Source organism: Pteronotus mesoamericanus, unplaced genomic scaffold (genome assembly GCF_021234165.1).
Source record: "Pteronotus mesoamericanus isolate MK-2021 breed Mesoamerican mustached bat unplaced genomic scaffold, CSHL_Meso_final contig_20, whole genome shotgun sequence".
Taxonomy (NCBI): domain Eukaryota; kingdom Metazoa; phylum Chordata; class Mammalia; order Chiroptera; family Mormoopidae; genus Pteronotus; species Pteronotus mesoamericanus.
Window position 1 is genome coordinate 81,559,016 of NW_026555085.1, and position 21,566 is coordinate 81,580,581.

General features: G+C 37.0%; 1 protein-coding gene and 3 non-coding genes across 4 annotated transcripts; all 4 read left to right on the forward strand.

Annotated features, from left to right (window-relative positions):
- The first annotated feature begins 7,502 nt into the window (after positions 1-7,502).
- On the forward strand, positions 7,503-11,007 carry RPS12 (ribosomal protein S12). The gene is made up of 6 exons (XM_054569989.1): positions 7,503-7,650; positions 7,797-7,847; positions 8,017-8,133; positions 9,879-9,981; positions 10,413-10,514; positions 10,919-11,007. The coding sequence occupies exons 2-6, from the start codon at positions 7,834-7,836 to the stop codon at positions 10,979-10,981; spliced, it is 399 nt and encodes a 132-aa protein (XP_054425964.1). The 5' UTR covers positions 7,503-7,650; positions 7,797-7,833; the 3' UTR covers positions 10,982-11,007.
- Positions 8,361-8,432, forward strand: LOC129068010 (small nucleolar RNA SNORD101). The gene has a single exon (XR_008528830.1). It is a non-coding gene; the product is annotated as a small nucleolar RNA SNORD101 (small nucleolar RNA).
- Positions 10,259-10,335, forward strand: LOC129068052 (small nucleolar RNA SNORD100). Its single transcript, XR_008528867.1, has one exon. It is a non-coding gene; the product is annotated as a small nucleolar RNA SNORD100 (small nucleolar RNA).
- Positions 10,666-10,793, forward strand: LOC129068042 (small nucleolar RNA SNORA33). Its single transcript, XR_008528859.1, has one exon. It is a non-coding gene; the product is annotated as a small nucleolar RNA SNORA33 (small nucleolar RNA).
- Positions 11,008-21,566: the final 10,559 nt, after the last annotated feature.

The window sequence follows — 21,566 nt, forward strand, 5'->3', positions numbered from 1 at the left end:
ATCTTCCAAACATTTAACTGAATTTTTCATTTCTGCTGTCATCTATTCCTTCTGTCTGCATTGCCATTCCCCTTCTTCTTGCATGTTTAATACAGACCTTTTTTCTTGTATATATTTTCATGAAATTTATATTCTTGTTTTGTGTCCATCTATTTTTAATTTACATAAAGGGTATTGTGAAATATATATATATATATATATAGTCATATTCCTATCTTTCTCCACATTCTAACCTCTCCCCCCTCCCTCTCTCCAGATGATGAGGGTTACAGTTGAATATATTATTGTATTAGTTTTCCGTGGCTGCTGTAACAATTTTCCACAAAGTTGGTAGCTTAAAATAACACAGTCCCATAGGCCAGAAGTTCAATATTAGTTCCACTGAGCCAAAATCCAAAATGATGTCTTCTCAAGATCTCTAACTTAATCACATTTGCATGGATCCTTTTCCCATATAAGGTAGTTTAGTTCCAGAGTTTAGGATGTGGACATATCTTTGGAAGCTATTATCATCCTGTCACAATGATCTAGTCATATTATTCTTTGCTCATCTAGGCATATATACACCTATTGAACATTGTTATTTTTTTACAAACTAAAATGGAATAATATGGTGTGTTCAAATGCCACTTCCTCCAGAGAAGTTCATTCTTTTCTCTTTATCCAAAATACAGCCTTAGTCACCCTTTGTCCCTTCATCTTTATTTTCCTTCCTAGTATTTGTATCACGGTTCCCTATTGTTAACAAAAGAAACAACTTTTGCTAATTTAAGCAGAAAAGGAATTTATCATGGATTATCAGGTAGCACATAGTATCATAAGGAGGAGTATACACACCACTGAGGGGCTACATGCCTAAAATCACATCACCAGAGTGGTCCAGTACACACACCCATGCGCCACCACTGGGCATATGTCTGCAGCATGTGATGCCAGTGGAGTCAGGCACAAGGCATAGCAATTAGAACCTTGTCCGCACTCTGCTGGAACGTCGCCCCTCTCACCAGAGGGATTTTAGTTAGCACCAACTTCTTCCACTCACTTGTTTTCATCACATAGGCCAGGTAGAGAAAATTCTCCAACTTTGTTCTTCTTCAAGAGCAGTTTGAATATTCTGGATCCCTTGCATTTCTGTAGGAATGCTGGGATAATTTCTCAGTTTCTCTAATCAAATAATATGCTGGTGTCTTATGGCAATTTTGTTGACTCTGTAGAGCAACTGAGGAAGAACTGATGTCCAGTCAATATTTTCAATATTGAGTTTTTTAATCGATGAACAGGATCTCTCTCTCTCCATTTATATAGATATTCTTTAATTTCTTTCAGAAAAGATTTACAGTTTTCATTTTAGAGATATTACCTGATTTATATCAGATTTATTCCTAAATATCTTGGTTTTAGGAGCTACTCAAAATGAAATTTTTAAAAAAGATTTTATTTATTTATTTTTAGAGAGGGGGGAAGGAAGGACAAAGAGCGGGAGAGGAACATCAATGTGTGATTGCGTCTCGCGCGCCCCCTGCTGGGGACCTGGCCTGAAACCCAGGCCTGTGGCCTGACTGGGACTCTAACCAGTCCCAGTCTCCTTTGCAGCCTGGTACTCAATACACTGAGCCACACCAGCCACGGCAGAAATTTTTACATTTAAACTTTCAATCTTTTGCTGATTTTATATAAAAGTAAATAATTTTATGTTCATCTTGTATCCTGCAAACATGCAAATTCCTTTATTAGTTCTAAAAGTTGGTTTATAGTTTCTTTCATATTTTCTACATGTACAATCATGCCATCTATTAATTTTACTTCTTCCTTTCTGCATTATTTGCTTTTATTTCTTTCACTTTATTGTGCTGACTAGGATGACAAATAAAATAAATAGAAATGATGAGAATAGAGATTCTTGCTTTGTTCCCAATCTTAGAAAATATTTGGTCTTCTATCATTACATATGAAGTTAGCTATGGGTTTTCATGTATGTACTTTATCAAATTCATGAAATTCCCTTCTATTCTTAAAGTGTTGAGAGATTTTAACATGATTTATATTGATTTTATCAATGACTTTTTTCTGCATTTATTGAAAATGTATTTTCTTCTTTATTCTGTTGATATGATGAATTATACTGATCAATTTACTAATGTTTTAGCACAACCTTGCATTCTGGGAATAAATTCAACTTGGTCAGGACATATTTTTATATAATGTGAGTTCAATTTGCTAATATTTTGTTAAGGATTTTTCTACCTATGATTATGGGTAATGTTGATTTGTAATTTTCTTTTCTCTTTTCAGATTTTGGTAGCAGGGTAATCTTGAACTCATAAAATAAGAAGGTTTCCCTCCTCCTGTATTTTTTTTGGTGAGTCTGTATAAATTGGTATTGTTCTTTCCCTTAAATGTCTAGTAGAATTCACCCGTGAAACTATCTTTCTTCTATTTTCTTTTCATTTACTTTGCTCTTATTTTTCAAGTTTTGGAAGCTTATGCCACTGATTTTAGCCCTTTCCTGTTTTCTAATATTATCACTTAAGCCTTTAAATTTCCTTCTAAACACTGCTTTAACTATATCCCACAAATTATCATTTGGTTTGAAATACTTCTTAATTTCCCTTATTTTTTTTTCTTTTACCCATAAGAAGCATATTGCTAATTTCCAATTATTTGGGGATTTTCTCAATATATTTATATTACTGATTTCTAATTTAATTCTATTTTGGAAGATTTCTATTCTGGAAGATTTTAATCTTTTAAAATTTATTGAAACTTGTCTTATGGCCTAGCAAATGCCTTTGTGAACAGTACCATGTGCAGTTGAAAATAATTATATTCTATAGTTGTTGGATATAGTATTTTTTAGAAAACAACTAGGTCAAAGTGGTAGTTTTGTTTATACCTCTGTGACCTTATTTATTTTATCTCATTGTTCTATCAATTGCTGAGACAAGGATGTTCCAATATCCAGCCATGATTTTGGATTTGTTTATTGTCTCATTTAATTCTGGGTGCGTATGTCCGTGTGTGTATGATTGTTATGTCTCCCCGATGAATTTATTCATTTATTTCTGTGAAACACCTCTCTCACTAGTAATACTCTTGAAGTAAAGTTTATCTGATATTAATATAGTCACTGCAGCCTTTATGTTTATTGGTTGCATGGTGTATCTTTTCCAAGCCTTTAATCTCAACCTGTCTGTATATTTAAAATGTGCCTGTTATAGTGGATTTTTAATATTCCATTCTGACAATTTCTGCTTTTTAATTTGATCAGATAGTCTATATTTAAGGTAAGTGTTGACATTGTTGGATTTAAGTCTACCATTTTATTATTTGTTTTACATTGTCCCACCTGTTTTTTTAATTCATCTGTTTCTTCTCTCTTATCTATTTTTTTGTTTAATTGGGAAAAATTGGAATTCCGTTTTAATTTATTTGCTGCGAATATCTCTGAAGTATTATTTAGTGGTTGCTTGGGAATTATAATACACAGTCCTAACTTTTCTGGTCTAGTTAGAGTTAATATTGTAGCACTTCATATAAAATATAAGAAGCTTGTAATTGTATGGGTCCACTTATCCAGTACTTCTTTCCAATCATTTATGCTTTAGTTTTTACATGCAGTGTATCTATAAGTGATATAAAGTCCATAATGAAATGCTATAATTTTTGCGTTAAATGATCATATGTATTTTTTAATTAAGAAAAAAGCTTTTTAAGTTTACTTACACATATACCATTTCCAGTGTTTTTCATTTTTTCCAGAAGATCTCAATTTTATATTTGATAGCATTTTTCTTCAATGTTAATAACTTTCTGTAAGATTTCTTCAAGTGTAGATCTTCTGGCGATGAATTGTTAGTTTTTGTTTATCTCTGAATGTCTTTATTTTTTAGCAATCTTTTTATTGGATATACAAATATGAGTAGAGAGTTGCTATTTTTTCAGTCCTTTCAAAACATGGTTCTTTGGCCCTTATCATATTTCAGCAGAAATCAGTATAATTTTATATTATTGTTCTACTATAATTATGCACTTGTTTTGTTTTTCTGTCTGCTTTCAGAATTTTCTTTTCAACTTTGGCTTTCAGTACTTCACTTATAATGTGCCTTGCTATGTGTGTGTTTGTATTTATACTTCTTGGGGTTCACTTAGTTCTTGCATCTATAAGTTTACGTGTTTCATTAAATTTTGGAAGCTTTTGGATACTATTTCTTCAAATATTTTTTATATCTCATTTTTTCTGGCATTCCAATTGCAATTATGTTTGAACTATATATTTAATTACATATATGCTAGGTCTTTTCATTTTGTCCTACAGATCGTTGCAGTTTTATTCATTTTTTCAGTTTTTTTCCTCTCTGTTCTTCAAGTTGGATAATTTCAGATTTATCTAGCTTGAAGTGTACTGTCTTTTCTGTGTGTGTGTGGTCTCCAATCTATTGCTAGCCTTTCAGTTATTTTTTGTTTCTCATATTTTATATTTTATTTCTCAAATTCCCATTTGATCGTCTTTTATCATTTCTGTTTTTTCTATTCATTCATTGAGAATTTTTTTTAACATTCTTGAGCAACCATGCAGGCATCTTAATTACAGACTACTTGCCTTTAGAACTGTGAGACAATCAATCTCTATTGTTTAAGCCACTCAGTTTGGGATACTTTGTTATGGCAGCCCCAGCAAACTAATATAACATCTACATTTAGATGATACAGAAACCCCAATGTCAACTGCTTCCTCTTTTTCTGCCTAACACTACAATGTACCCTTTCTCCACTTATGCTTTTTTTTTTTTTTTTTTAGTACAGTGAGGTAGAACCAGTTGTATTATTGACAACCATAAGATGTAAAGAGTTTTCCTTAAATTCTCAGTGGTTTCTCTCCCACATTCCAATCATCCAATGGCTGAAAGGTTAGAAGCATGAGTTCTGAAAGCCACTGGGTTCAAATACCAGCTTTACTGGCTGTGAGACTTTGGGCAACTCTCCAAGCCTTGGTTTATCTGTTAGAGGTGGCTAATACCACCACTACTACATAGGGTCTCAATGATGTTCAAGGCAGAAAACATATGATAATAATTTAGCACATTGTTTCATAGAAAGTGCTAAACAAATTTATGTACTATTATTTATTGTTTCTAAAATAAACTTTAAAATGTATTTATTTTTATATGTGTTTAAGATGTGCATTTGTGCACATTATGTAAGTATTATAGTCAGCAGGTATTAGAATGATGCTAGCCATTAGCCTCTATTTAGTAGTCTTTCACCTTGGGCTCCATCTAAAATTGGGAACAGGTAACCTTAAAGAAATGACCTAGGAGAATCTATATTAAAAAATCCCTCAAATCACCAGTGTGTCCTTTAACTTCATTTCTGGGATAAGAACTCATTATACAGCTAGGGTTTTTTTGTTTTTTTTTTTTAATCCTCACCTGAAGTCATGATTATTGGTTCTAGAGAGATGGGAAGGGAGGAGGGGAGGAAAACAATGCCCTGACAGGGACTGAACCCACAACGTAGGTATGTGTCCTGACTGGAAATCTAACCCATGACCTCTTGGTTTACGGGACCATGCTCCAACCAACTAAGCCACATTGGCCAGAGCATAACTACGATTTTTTTTTTTTACATGTAGCTCCAGTTCTAAAGAGGGAGGTTTACAACTGATAGAAAAGGCATTTACAAGATGAAATATCAAGGTATAGACTCATGATACTTGAATCTGTAAAATAGATTAAGAGCTGCTAGAATACAGAAACTAACCACAGAGTAAGCTCAAAGGTACTTCTTCATTTTCCCCTATGTAAATATGCTGTTTGGCAATGATTGCTTCTTATGTTTCCTGAGTCTTTACCAAATTCCACAGCTCCTTCCTAATATTTTTTCGGGGTGGGTGGATTGGAGAGAGAAGTCTACTGTATGCTTAGCATATTGATTTGTATGAACTTTAGATAATGGGAAACTTGTTGACACGTTGTTTACCACATTTTCTTTCAAAAATACCGATGTGTTAAGATAACTTCCAGAAAAGTCAAGGAGGCATCAGTGCTCCTGCCCTTTGTCTCTCTTCCACTTGGAATACCCTGCCTTTTTCTTTCACTCCCCTGCTGGAATCCTTTTAGATTTTTGTTTTTATTTATTTATTTTAGCCCATTTCAAAGGTTGCCACAAGTCTAAAGTCGTTCTTTCTCTTACCTTTCCACATCATTCCTTCTCTCCAAACTCCATGCCACTTTGTGCCTCCCCTGTGTCCTTTAGATATTCTACTAATATTTGGTTTAAATCTTAATCTCACCACAAGCATGAGAGGACTAGGAATAAATCTTCTCATTTTTATAAACTCTGCAGCATTTTTTTTTTAAATTAACCATTGAAAAACTAATTAAGTGGACACCTTTTTAAGATGAGTTATGAATGGCAAGAAGCAGATTCAATATTTTTCAAAACGAAAATTTGAAAGCGTTAAAAAAACTAAATTAACTATAACAACGTATTAAAATTCCAATATATCTCTACTCTGCTTAGCTCTACCTCGCACTCTTACCACATTACCGATTTTTGTTTTCTTTAGGGAACTCAGTCTGACATTTAACTGTTCGCTGTTGACTTATTAACTAGTGTGGGCACCTATCAAACGTTTAACAATTACTGACTGGCTTGGCGACTTGTCTGGAGAGGAAGTTAAAACAAAAGGATAAAACTGTAATGGGGAGACTATACTGATTTAATTCGTCTGTATTTCATGTATTTGCGTTGAAAATGTGGATGAGGGAATGACCCATCTTTGCAAAATTCAACGTTGCTTCCGGGGCAAGTCAGAATTTAGGGTTGTCGGGTTCACTAACAGCAACCAGTCCTGGATGGCGAAATTAATACCGGATTTCTCAGACTACGTTTTCTTTTCTATAGTAACAGACCGTATTCTTGTGTCTGATAGATTGTAGGTGTTTTAAATAGACCTATTCAGTCCTATTTGCGCGTGATTACGGATTAAGGGGACAATTTAGGGTTGAAAAAAGGAAAAGAACTTTGGGTAGGACCAAGCAGATTGAGAAACATAAACAATCACATGGCTGGTTTCCACTTTACTAACCGTCGTTAGGAAAAGTAGAATTTGCACTGTGCTTACAAGTCGTAAAAACGTGTGGTCTTTCATGATCACCCACAGAATCACACATTCATGGATATCCAGAGTGACTTAAAGCGAACACAGATTGTGCCCAGTTACTGGGGTCCACAGGAATCACAATATTATGTCTGAGGGTTAAAACTGGTGTCCTAGCGGAGCGAGGGTTTTAGGGAGCTTATAAAACTAAGCCCACGCGCGCTTTGCCTGGCCGTTCTCGCGCTCCGTAGAACGTGCTCTTAGGGCCTCCGCAAGCCACGCCCCTGGCGGGGAAGAACGGTGTGAGGCTGACCGTGTTAGTGCCTGTTTTTTTGCCCCAGAGACGGGCAGAGCAGAGTTTAAAGAACAGCAGTATCCTTGTCAGACACCCTCAAAGTCTCGAGGCCCGGCATTATCAGAGACACCTCTTTCAAGGAAAGGAGTGCACATGCGCATAGGGGTCCTGGGAAACCTTTAAATACCGTCATGCGGGCGCTCACAGTCTCTTTCCCTGCCGCCGCGGAGCTGCGCGGAGGCGGAGGCTTGGGGTAAGTGCATGGAGGCGAGGGTGGTGCTTATTGCTCGTGGTTCGGTGTTGTTTTTTTTTTTTCCTTCTTTTTTGCTGGGGTTGGCGATGACCACTAGGGCCTAAACAATCTTTTAGTCAACCAGTGTCCTTTTTTCTGTACCACAGTGCGTTCAAGATTCGGCTCCACCCATAACCCACCGCCATGGCCGAGGAAGGGTGAGCCCAGGGCTGGGATTGTGGTGCGGAAAGGCGCAGGTCGCGGGCCGGCAGCGCGGGCTTTGGGTCATCCGTGGCGCCTTAAGCTTACCAAATCTATGACTGCTGAGTCCAAGGCGTCAGATGGTGTGCGGGAAGTTTACTGATCGTTTGACTTGTTGCATTTTAGCATTGCTGCTGGAGGTGTAATGGACGTAAATACTGCTCTACAAGAGGTGCTGAAGACCGCCCTCATCCACGATGGCCTAGCACGCGGAATTCGCGAAGCTGCCAAAGCCTTAGACAAGTACGTGTTTCGATCTCAGTACTGTGGGTTGGAACCGGAACAAAACTGCCGCCAAGGGAAGAAAGCGTGGAAGTTCACGGTGTTAGCACAAAAGTTGTGAATGGCATCCGTTCTACAGGAAACCTAGGAAAAGGTATCAAGATCTCAGATTTACATAGCCCACTTAAAGTTTGTGGGTTTCTGTTTGGAATAGGGACGAGCACTTGATTCATAAAGTAAAACTACAGTTTTGAATGATGACTTAAATTGTCGGATACCCCTTCACTCCTTTTATGAGTGAAACAACAAGTCTGACAAATCTGTAGGTTGTGGGGCTAATTTCACATTATCTACAGGACAGATAGAAACTCTCATTTAGTAGATTGCAAAATTAAGTCTTCAAGTTAACTTGATGGAATTTCAAGTTCATTGCAGAAGCCTCTGGACTTTCAGATAAGTCAGTGAAATTTGTAAACCAGTTTTTCAGATTTTGGGCTGGCTGGTTTCATTGGCAAAACTACACGTAACTATTTGAGAATTGAAATACACTTTAAGCTAGATTTAAATCAGTTGAATCCAGTGGAAACATTTGTTGGAAGTAATTCCCAGGTTTTGGTGTAAATCCCCTGTACTTTTTGTATCTTGGCGGTGCTGCACAATGTTAATGTTGGGGCCAGTAACAGGCAACAACGCTAGTAGTTTTATGTAACATTCTTTGTGTAAGAGGGGCTTGCAGAGGAGTATGTTTTGGCTTTTTATTTTTTTAGTTTTTAATTTTATTGGCTTTCTTTGGTAGATATTGACTAGTAAAATTTCATAGGTTTCAGGTCTACAATTCTGTAATACATCACCTGTATATTGAGTTGTGTGTTCACCTCTAGTCAAACCTCTTATCACCATTTATCCCCCGCACCCCCTTTCATCTGAGGTTTTTTCCCCTAATCTCTACCTCCCTCCTCCCCACAGAGTTGTCAGTCTGTTTTTTGTATTTGAGTCTGTTTTATTTTCTTTAGATTTTATGTATAAGTGAAATCATACAGTATCTACCTTTCTTTGACTGGCTTATTTTGCTTAATATACTACTCTCCAGGTCCACCCATGCTGTCTCAAAGGGTAAGATTTCCTTTTTAATTGTGGAGTAATCCATTGTTTAAATGAGCCACAATTTTTTTTTTAATCCACACATCTACTTATGGGGCACTTGGGTTGCTTCCAGACCTTGGCTGTTGTAAATAATGCAGTGACCATAAGGTTGCATAAATACTTTGGAACTAGTGTTTTGAGATTTCTTCAGAAAAATTTTCAGAAGTGGTATTGTAGGGTCATGAGGCAGGCCCTTTTTTAAATTTTTTGAGGTATCTCCATGCAGCTTTTCACAGTGGCTGCACCAGTCTGCATTCCCGCCAACAGTGCACTGAGGTTCCCTTTTTTCTACATGATAGCTATTCTCACAGATGTGAGGTGATACATTTTGCGGTTTTAATTTGCATCTTTGATGATTAGGGACATTGAGCATTCTTTTATACGTCTCTTGGTCATCTGTAGGCCACAGAATGGTAAATTAGTTCCCTTGCATACACTTGGTAGTTGTAACTTCTATAGATGAATATGTGTAACCTGAGACAGGTTCATCAAACAAGCGGTTGCTTGTGTGCTGCTTGTGTTTTCCCCGTGTTGCCAGTGCAAAGACCACTCCCTTATAAAGTACAGTTGTGGGGAAGATAAACCTGAATTTTAGCTTTTATTGTTGGGTTTTTGTATTTCAGGCGCCAAGCCCACCTTTGTGTGCTTGCATCCAACTGTGATGAGCCTATGTATGTCAAGTTGGTGGAGGCCCTTTGTGCTGAACACCAGATCAACCTAATTAAGGTATGTTATGCATTGTACTTCATTTATCTGAGCTGTTAAGTGATAACTTGAGCTCAGTGAAAGTTGGGCCAATGTGTCGGGAGTAATCCTGTCTAGTGATTTTTTGTCACAGCAAATTTTACAGTGTCAAATTTATTTCTGGAGGTACGAAAAACATCACATAAACTTGATGTTGGCTATGCTGTAGGTGGTTATTGAAGCCACTCTTCTGTTTCAGTATTAAAGGCTAATTTTGTTCTACACGGAACAAAATAATGCCTGTAGGCTTTACCTTGGTGCTGTGCATGATGACAACTGGCTCCCTCTACTGAACTGCTGTGAGGAAACTGCCATGTCACCCTTTCTGACTACAGTGCCTTCTGGGTTTGTCTTGTCGGTACCATAGCATTAATGTCTACTAATACAGTGATATTTTAAATTCCCCCCAATAGGTAGACGACAATAAGAAACTAGGGGAATGGGTAGGCCTCTGTAAGATCGACAGAGAAGGAAAACCCCGTAAAGTGGTTGGTTGCAGTTGTGTGGTGGTGAAGGTAAGTCAGTATTTATCTCTGGGATGAAGGTTGTGCTGGGTAATGGGATATTGAATCTAAAATGTTAAGTCAAAATCTTCCTTAAAGGAAAAATGTGATTTTTGACAGATTTTTAAAGTTTCCTGCCTTTCACAAAAGTAAGCCGTAATTCAAGCCAGTCAGTATCTGCTTACCTGAATGTGTTTCTGCAGAAATTTAGAGAGAACTGGCAATAGTAAGGCCATGTTACGAGCCTTAAAGACATTGAAGTCCTTAAGGTCCCTGAAAATGGCTACAAGACATTTTAATAATCAAACCAGTTTCTTAAGGCATAAGCTAATTTTAAAGCTTCACTATAACTAGTGATGACTTGGTGGAATTTCTAAATGTTAGTAAAAAAATCCCATCACTTTTTTTTTTTTTAGGACTATGGCAAAGAGTCTCAGGCAAAGGATGTCATCGAGGAGTACTTCAAATGCAAGAAATGAACAAATAAACTTGCTTTTGTTTTTCATCGCCTGTTTTTGTGTGTGTGGCAGCGGTGAGGGGTGGGGGAAGGAGAATGAGGTCCCTGTTAGTAAAGGAAAAAAATAATTGTAATCATTGCCAGATAACTGGAGGCATGCTACTTTTTGTTCTCTCTCGGGTTTCTAAATGAAAGCCTACTCTCCTTAACCAGCAGCTAACTTCAGTGTTGACCGGTGAAAGGAGTAGTTTAAGCAAAGACAGTAGTGTGTTGGTTAGAGCAAGTTTCTTGGGGTGGACCTTTATCACGACTGATTTGGTCATTGTAGAACCTGGAGAAGTGGTCTGAAGCAGGACTGGGTTCTGGCTGTGGGACACCAGGAAGTATCTGGTGTCAGGGGTGGTTATGGACAGGCCTATTGGAAAGGTCAGGGTGTCCATTGATTTTATTGACCTGAATGTAAGACACAAAAGCTAAATATGCTTCAGTGTACTTTAGTCCTTAAGAATCTTAGCAGGGAGAAGGGATCACTGGCAACCTATATATTACAATTTCAAATTGGGAGTTTTGGTATGAGTATAAAGCATTGAACGAGCGAGGTAAGGCTACTGTAAGTCCGGGAATTAGAATTTCTCTCCCCTAGTTGGGCAGATTTGCTAGACAGGGCACATACTGTGAAGCTGAACTTGAGCCACATTTGGTTTTGAATGCTCAACTTCTATTCTGTGGGGTTCTTTTTTTCACCTTGGGAATGTACAGGTTTAAGGCCTCTTCCAAAATCTGCCTTTTAAACACAGCGACCTGTCATATCACTAAAGGCTAGTTCTCAGTATGATACCCACTGGTGGAATGAGTGGCCTCAAATAGCTCTAGAGCTACTGTGGTTTATAAGGCATGAATTAGGTCCCTGAGATCATGTAATTCGGGATAATCTGCTGCCATTAAATGTCAACCTGAGTTACTTGGCTTTGGAAAATGATAAATTCTAGTTCCTTACATCAGTGTCTATTAGTGCCTCTGTATCTGCTGCTGTTGGGAGCTGTTGCAGTAGCAGAAGAACTATACACAAAACAGTTTTCACGTTCTATGGGAAATTCTGCAATTTAGGGGAAAGCTATTTTTATTGGTACTCAGTGCATTTCCATTACTTGCTCCTGTTTGAGTGGGGCTAGAGACAGTGATAGGTTGTCTTTCAAATGACTGAATTACACCAGCATTGGTTTGGACCAAAAGGAACATTTACACTTTGGCCCTGCGGCCTCCCTCCCTAAGTACTAGCTTCATTTACAGTCTGGGAAGTAGTCTCCATGCTCTCATTCACTTTAAATTTCTGCTGGCATTTTGTCCTAAAATAGGGTCACCAAGACCTTCATGGTCAAATGAATAGCCTTTTACTCTTCACATCTATTGTTGACATTTAATATCAGCCCCCTCTGTCCCCTTACCTCATGAAGAGTTCAGGCTGTTTCTACAGCCTTGGGAATTTACCCTGGCATCCGCCCTAGGTTCCTGTGATGTATGTGGTCTGTTTTGCTTTTGATCAGCACTAGACTACGTGGGTACACTACACAGCTACGTGTGAACACCCAACTTACTGGGGAAGAGTTTAATGAAATCAGTTGCTGTATGCACTTAGAATCTTACTGGGGGTATCCTGCACGTGCCCCAAGTGAGATAAAACACTCAATGGTTTTCTTAGTCACATGGACAATGAGACGCTCCAAGCCAAATATTCCACTTTGTTTTATTTCTGCCTGATAGTGATTTTTTAAAAAAATCTTTATCATATATGTACTTTTGGTAAGCCACTTGAAATGCTTTAAAAATAAATGAGCAAGTGTATCCATGGACAAATTACAGAAAGGCTGTATTGGTGGTGGTGTCTTAAGAATTGTCCATCTTGAACTGGATTGTTGAGGCAGTTGAACCATTGTGTTCAGAGGTTATAATCTATGAGAATATAAACTATGAGAATATAAAGACTAGCCTTTAAAATGGAACTTGATTCTCACCCCCTTTTTTAAATAAATGTACAAAGAGTTGGAGTCTGTTGAGCAGAAGGGGAGGACTCTTACCAAAGGAGGGAGAATAAAGTCAGCTTCCACTACTTGTGGGCTGAGGATGGGGCAGTCACTGAGGTCACTGTCTCCCCAGGCAGGATCTTCAGTTCAATCACAAGCCAGAAGACCAGAACTTTCTGGTAATAAGTTCCTGCAAGAGTGATGGAGGCATCAAAGCTGGGAAAGGAGTACTTGAGATTCTATACTAGGCTCTGCTGTTCTTCCATGGAGAATCTGTTGGGAGAAGTCTAACTGGTGGTAGCCAAGTGCTGGTGGCAGAGAGGTCATCAAGGTCAAAGTTGAAGCTGAATCTTACAGAGAGTGATAAACTGTACAGAACCCGGGCTATGTAAATCCAAGCATATCTCACACCAGGTCTGATTCCAGACCACTGCAACAAAGCAAGTCATGAATATTTTGGTTTCCCAGCGCACATGAAAGTTATGTTTACATTATGTTGTAACCTATTTAGTATGCAGTAAGTGCCATTGTCTAAAAAGCCAACGTACATATCTTAATTAAAGAATACTTTCTCTCTGACTGGTGTGGCTTGGTTAGGTGTTGTCTAGCAAAGCGAAAGGTTGCAAGTTCAATTCCCAGTCAGGGCATGTGCCTGGGTTGTGGGTTTGGCCCCCAGTCAAGGTGTGTACAAGAAGTAACCAATCTATTTCTCCCTCTTGCTCCCTCCCCTTCTCTGAAAATCTTAAATTATTATTTTGGGGGGCATGTGGGAAAAAAGGTGAAAGTATTAAGAAGTATAAATTGATAGTCAAGAGTCATGGAATGTGAAGTACAGCACAGGGGATATAGTCAATAATATTGTAATAACTGGTAGCAGGTGAATACTTGAAATATTGGGGGACCTACTTTGTGAAATACATGATTGTCTAACCACTATGCTGTACACCTAAAATTTATACAAAATAATATTAAATGTAAACTGTTAGGGAAAAAAATACTGCTAAAAATAACCATCAAGTGAGCCTGTTGGAAAAATGGTGCCTGTAGACTTGCCTGTATTGACCCATTAGAAGGATGTGGACTTAAGCTCCCCAGGCAAACATAAATCATGAGTACTTTTTAAAAACATGGGTTACACTTCCAATGGCATAAGCACACCTAAATTGAAACTTCTCTATTGCAAGTGAGATGTTTTGATTAGCTTTGTATCTAAATCTTTAGAGCCTAATCACAGTTTAGCTGGCTAAAGAGGCATCACAATCTGGCTTGGAAAGTCTTGGAAGCCAGGGAGGAGAATGATCCTGAGGATTCTTACGTAGACTAAAGGCGCAATTTTCTAAACTCTGATCTCGTTAGCATGAAACGTCCTTAAAAGTATTTCTCTACTTTTTTCTTTTGCTCTGCATTCACTGACCATCTTCATCACCTCATTTCCATTCCTATTTTGGTTTCCACAGCAAATTGATTTTGGGAAAGGAATGTGCCAGAGAAGTGCTTTTATAGATAGAAACTCAGTTTCTTTCAAGTTTCTTCGATCTGTATGAACTAATCTGAGTTACGAAATGTTAAGATGAAGGCCAACCCAGGAGGTTCTGTTACCTTTGATAAAAAGGAGAGAAAAATTGTAAAACAGCACTTCAGAATGCCTTTGGTTAAGAGAACCTATTTATTACCAATTACAGGGGAAAGAGTGGTTATACCTGTAAGTATGTTTATCACAGAGCTGTTAGTAAAACGTCGGTTGAAGGAGAATGATGTAAAGTGTGGTGCAATTACATAGTGGGATATGATGCCCTAAAAATGGACAGTGTAGGAGGGCTTTTCAATATTATCTTTATAAAGCAATATTTATAACATGCACAATGGTGCCAATTTTTATTTAAAAAATAAATATAAGGGGGCATGCTGGCAGAGAAGAGAATGGAAGGATGCACATCAAGTTTTAATGGTTGTTTCTGGAAAGTGGGTATTTTGGTTTTCCTTTTGCTTGTTTTTCTCTAGTCAGCTTGTATTGCTTTGTCATAACAAAACTTTAAATTAAATGAAATTATGCTATAAGATATGGAGTTAATTTTAGCTACCATTAATATAGAAGTTTAAAAAAATGTTTTGTGAACAAGCGAATATACTTGTGTAGTAAAATTGTAAAAACAGGGACAGCTTAAAAAGACTGAATTCAGACTAGCCAGCAGAGGGCAGTAAGAAGCTGGTGCCTGGCAAAGGACTTAATTGTGGAAAACCTAAACTGAGATTAGAAGCCGGCTACAGCAGGGTACCCTGAGGAAAAGATTCATCTTTTTAAAAATTGTTTGGCCTTAGTTTACTATTTCAGGTTGCATTTGCTTTACACCTTGTTATTATAGAATCCACACCATCCCTAGCAGGGGAGGTCCTTTCATCATGTGCTTTGGGAAGTTGTCAGCTGAGTTAATGCAGTTACTTCATAGATAATTAGGAGAATGAAACTCTGACGTATTCCTAGAAGATAAGGTTTTGATCTGTAACAGTGGACTGTCTGTTTTTGTTGGGCCCCTTTCTCTCCTACTGTATTGGAAGATTTGCCTGGAGCCACCTGAAGGCCACGAGGTATCAGAGCAGGCCTATTCTGAAAAAAATGGGCATAATTTGGAGAGTATCAAGAAAACAGATGTACTTTGGACATTATAATCTCCACAGAGTAGCTTCATGGAAGCACTCATTTTGTTCCATGTTATGTCTTCGGTGCCTAGTTTGATGTGGTAGGCACCCAAATATTTTGTTGGATGAACAGACTCGATCTGCCTATTTATTTACTAGGTATTAGTTAGTTAATTTGTGGGCTTCTCAGGCTTAAACTCCTCAGCCTCTTTTGACACTTTAATTTCTTACGTTCCTTTTTTTCTGGCAACAAAAGTGAAATTCTCAAGTTGGGCCTATTTTAGACTAGCATGGTGCCAAGCTGTCTTAACTTCCTTCACTCCAATACCACTCTAGGGAGCAGGGCAGAGAAACATGTCACAATATGGGGTCCATAGCTCTAACAGTCTGAAAAAATAATTTTAAAAGCCATTTTGAGACCTGGGAATAGTAAAAAGCACGTGAATTCAGGGAAACTATTTTTACACTGCAATAATTTCTTTTTGAAGCCTATTTATCGAGACACATGCTAACAGCACAGTATTGTAGGAGTGATGTGAATTAAACCTTACACAAATGTAGTATTTGTCTTTTTATTTTTCCTTCTTTCAACTGCCCTCAACTAAAATTTACAAACGAATATAAAAATCCCGTTTGTACCTGGTTGGCTTGTTAGAGAGAAATACTGAGTAAAAGGCCTGTGATATTTCACAGTGCTGCCACCAGGTTAAAAGGAGCAAAATGCACATAAAAAAATAAATATGAGATCCATAAGGGGAAAATAAAATATTAACATAAAAATGCTACAAATTTAAAACCCTGTCTTTTAGATCTGATGCTGGATATGTTTTGAGTTTCGGGGGTCAGCAGATGTTTTGCTAAATGGATGCATGTTGTGTCTTACTGGGAGGTATTTATCCACATGGGGATCATAAAGTGATGTAGTTATGCCATTATTTCAGGAGGGAGTACATGTATAATTTTTAAGAAGAAATTAAACCCTTTTCTATCCTCACCCACAACCTGCATTTGAAAAGAAAATTATCCAGTTCAAAGTTTTATGTTCCAAATTTTGGTCACATAAAAAGTCTAGAAATTTTACTATAAAATAAACATGAAAATGATAATGATGCTGAAGTGCAGAAGTAGAATTCAGAGCCCTATGTGGAAACAAAACTATATTAAATCATAGATTTTTTAAAAAACAATCATGATCAAGTCATGAAAAGCATGTTCATTGCTACCTTTATTGTTGCCTAGCGTTGTCATGTGAAGTGAGTCTTATTCAAAGCTTTCCGGCTGGCATCACTGCCATCTGGAGCGCTAGCTAATAGAATGCAAGACAGATGTAAGTTTAGCTAACTTTCAGTTACACTTTGAAACTATCCTGTTGGGTGGCAGTAAAAAATGAAAAAAAGGGAACGAGCTGGTCTTCAAAGAAATTTCTATGTTGCAGTCATACCAGTGGGCAGCAACAGGACCTTTGATGAAGCAGAAACCTGCCTGGCCAGTGGTCCCAGCACCCTCCAGCATAATGGCAATTTGCAAGTGTTATTTGTGGCAAATGGAGGTAATATTTTAAAAGTAAGCAGTATTTCTGGGGGGCTGGCTGGGGGAAGAGGAGAGAGAAGAAGAGAGAAAGGAGACAGAAAAAAGGAGAGGGAGGGAGACAGGGAAGAAGAGGGAGAGACGTGTGTTCAGGTTATTATAAATTAGGACAAGGGATTTTTTACTTGTTTATTCCAAATTGATTATTTTCTTAAGTCAAAGAAAGAAAATGTCAGCATTCACCTTTGATTTTGGAAAGTCAGCAATCAACATTATAAATCCTTAGTTGAAGGTAAGTATAAATGAGCTGAATATTGACTGACTGGTTCTACTTTTATTGCACTGGATGGAACTCCAGGAGTTGTTTTCCCGGGTGATCACAGTCAGTTTCAACTGAACTGGTATTTATTGAAGTGAAAGTGTTCATAATCATTGCCAGTCCCCGTACTCGTGTCATGAAAATTTTTCTAAGCAGCAAAATAAATTTTATTTTACCTATGTTGTTTAACTCTATCTTCCTAGTAAGATATTCAAATTTGGAAATTAATAGCCAATTTGGACAACAGATGCCAAACTCTTATTTAAGGGGAAAAAATACATTTACTAACACATACTGCTTTATCTAAACGGGAAAATAATCAGGCAAAAATCCTCCCAAAATATAAATTATATACAAAGTAAAACTAACTCCCTATGTAGAGTTGAGTGGAAGAGCATGTGAAATCTTTCTTTTAACACTAATTCCATGATTCCTTGATTTCTGCCTTTTACCTTAATAATGTAAACAATTGTACAAGGAAATAATAGGTATTTCTTTTATCCTAACATTTTGTTATCTTAAGCAATTTCCATATTACTTCATATTTGATTTTAGTTCTTTGAAGAGGGTCTACCAGGAAGGGGCTCTTATGTAATTCTCAACTCTCCTTAAGATTATTTAGTATATTAAAAAAAAGAGTATATTTCTATGATGTCTATCACGAGCACCTCCCTAAATTAGCTTAATGCTAAATGATACAAAAATTAGGGAATTAAAATAAACTATTACAATATTCTACATAATGACACCGTATATTCTTTAATACTGTCACCTAAAGTAATTATTAATGGCAATTACAATAAAATATTTTCAGAGAGTCAGTATCTTCAGTTAGGATTACTGGTTATATTTTTTTTCTAGAAGTAACTATGTACTATGTGGGCTGACCAAAATGTGATCTACTTGTTTTCTTCCTGTATTTCCTGGGAAGATGCTCTTTTTTTTGCCTAGAGAGAATTTAGCTGGGAGTTTAGGGCAAGATTTTCCCATTGCAGACTCCTCTTGCAGTTAGAATCCAAATTTTTCAGATGCGAGGACCCGAGAAATGATTTCATTTGATTCCCACAGAAGACTGAGTCCCACATCCCAGGACATGCTCCAAGAAGCCTTTGCATGTGTGGGTAAACTGAGTGATTATAGGATTTTGAAGAAGATTAAAGTATCCTGTGTGTAATATATGCAGAAGGAATATATTTTGTAAATTGATGTGTATATATTGGTGAAGGTGATCTACCAGTGATGAAGACCATAAATATACTAAGAATCTCTAAACACATTTTAGTGCCTGAAAAAAAAAACTAGCAGTGGCAATTTAATTGGCTTCCACAAGAGGCGTGTGCAGATGTAGAAGAGCGTTTATACAAAATTAAAATGTACAAGCATAATTTTCCACAGGCCATCATTTGCAATGCTGTGCACTTTGAGTTTGTGCAGTAGTTTCCTGATCTGCACTTATTTCATATGACCCAGGCCAACAACAGGGAGGCAGAGGTAAGGTTCCCAGAACTAGGGACCTACAGCAGGGACCCTTGCTGGCCCCTCAGTACATGGTGAGCTAACAGGCCCAAGGATGTATCTTTAAAAAGAAGATAAGACAATGGGAGCTATTTGTCCAGAAAGGAATGGTTTGAAGAAAACCTGTCTCTAAATATATAATAAGGGCGTATTTTACAAAAGATTGCAACTAGCTGCTTTGCCTTATCATTAAATAAATTAGTCTTACTTTTCAGAAGCAGTTATAAATAACTTAAAAGGAGGAGGGTTGCCATCTATAATTGATTGGTAGGGGAATTGGGCTTTTCTTTTTAAAAATAATTCTGGATTAGGTATTCATTCTTCTGTTATACAGTTGCCAGAATGTTGCTAATGTTTGCAGAGAAAAGCCTGCCTCCTCAGGATCTCTTTCAGGCCAGCGAGCAGGACATGCGGATGCCCATCTGAGACTAGATGCAATTCCTATCCCCCAAAATCTGGAGAGATGATTGGCGTAACACATCAAAATTACTGATTTATAGCAATACCAAGAGCAAAGGAAAAGCTATTTTTGAAGATACGGACTTTCTGGTTTGTGGATTCTGAAATTTAAAGATGAAAAGATACTTTTGAAAAGTTTATTTATTTAGTTTTTGGTCTCTGCTTTGGCAAAATTCCAAAGGAAGACAAATTTCTGTTTTTGTTAGCTTTTGTCTTTCGTGTATACTCTTCTCTGCATTTCTAAATTTGGAATTGTTGGAGAAAAATTAACTTCCTGAGAACAGTTTAGCTAATGCTAAAATTCAATTTTTAAATTTTTGTACATTTAATATTTTAAAATGTTTTATATTTATATTGGACAATAAATACTGAAATTTAACTTGTATGAAAACAATATTCTGAAGTATTAGAACTACCAATTTAATATTTAAAGATTCCAAAACTTCTCTAAAATAAATGCTATCTAAAATGCTTCAAATTTAAAACAAAATTATTATGCCATTGCCATTTTGAATAAAATTGGTTTTAATTACTGGCTAAAACAATTTATAAAAACTAACTGTCTGTAGTTTGTAGCTTCATCCAGTTCCACTTCTTTGCATTCCTTTTGAGGGTAATTTCATTACCGTCTAAGCAGTGAGCAGGAGATGGCAGCATTACTTCAGCTGTTCCAAGGAACCTCACCCTAATCCCTTCTAAGAAGAGAAGGTTGGGAGCTGATGGAGACCAGAGTTATAGCAGCAGGTGCTACAGTGTGTGTCTATCAAGCAGAATACATAGGAAACAAATGTGAAATAAAACTGTTTAATGCCTCTGAATGCTGCAGATTTTTACGCATATTTTCCAGTGTAATAGCCCCTTCCCTTGTAAAAATGAAATGGGTCAGATGTTGAGATTTTTATGGGATTTAGAAAGCTGTACATGCCTAACAAAAAACTTGGCTCTACAGCTGTGGGGTTTTTAATCTCCATTTTGTTTTATGGAGTAGTCATTTTCTGAGAACACTAGTCACTCATCTTTCTTATTTCTTCTCCACTTTCTAAACAGATTTTAATAATAATGAATAAGAAACCTGGATCTCAGGTCAATAAAATACATATAATATGCACCTGAACTACTTCTGTTTGTTTGTTTGCTTTCACAATGTTAGAGCAGGAGAGAAAAGATTAGATTGGTTAATGCCTGGGCCTCAAGGTCTCAAGGACTCAGTTTCTTTCTAGCATCCAATACAGTTGCTCTCTTTGCGGAGGCGATTTCCAAGGAATGCCAACCTGCAATGTGCAACCTAGATATTACAGGTCTGGCAGAAATAACACCTGCTTGAATGTGGTCGGTAGGGTAATAATATGGGTGTCATAATTTATAGTTTTAATTTGAACATTTCACCTAAAATGTCATATGGTGCGCTTGAGGGTGATACTGTTATGTTACAGAATTACATGCTTGTGATTTTGTAAAAAAGAAGGGGCGTTATTTGTGCCTCACTCTGTATTTTTGCTGAAATACTTTAAAAAATACGTATCTGTAAATAAGTGTCTTTACATTATGTGCATAAAGAACTTATTCTTTATTATCTTCCTTCAGGAAATTTAACCAGCCTTTTTGACTCTCCAGAAAGAGTACCTGGAGAGTCAAAATTTATTGACTGCAAGAAAAAAGAAGAGAAAATGAAGGCCTAAATAGAATGTTTTCTTGTTCTATGTTAGGTCCTTACCCTGGTTAAGAAAGAAAAGATTCAAAGATTTATTTTAAATTGGAAACTTGCATCTCAGCCTTACCTACACTTTAAAATTCTGTGTTCTTGAGGTCTTGTTTTGGAGATATTTCTCCCAATCCTGCCTTTACAATATGAATTTCTGTTGTTCATTTTCAGTAACTTTTGAGCTTTAATTTCTTTATGTCTGCATATAATCTGTTTTGGGAAATGCTTGCTATTTCCCTCCCAGTTTTGAGAAAAGGAACCCTCCACAATGGCATAAATTTGACTTGTGTGTGCTAAACAGAACATTTTATTAATATGCTTTTTTTCCCATTAAAATCCTGGGTTAACAAATACATAAATACAGCTTTTATGGGTTCACCAGAGACCCAAAGGTGAACCTGAAATTTAGTCTACCATTTGGCAGCTT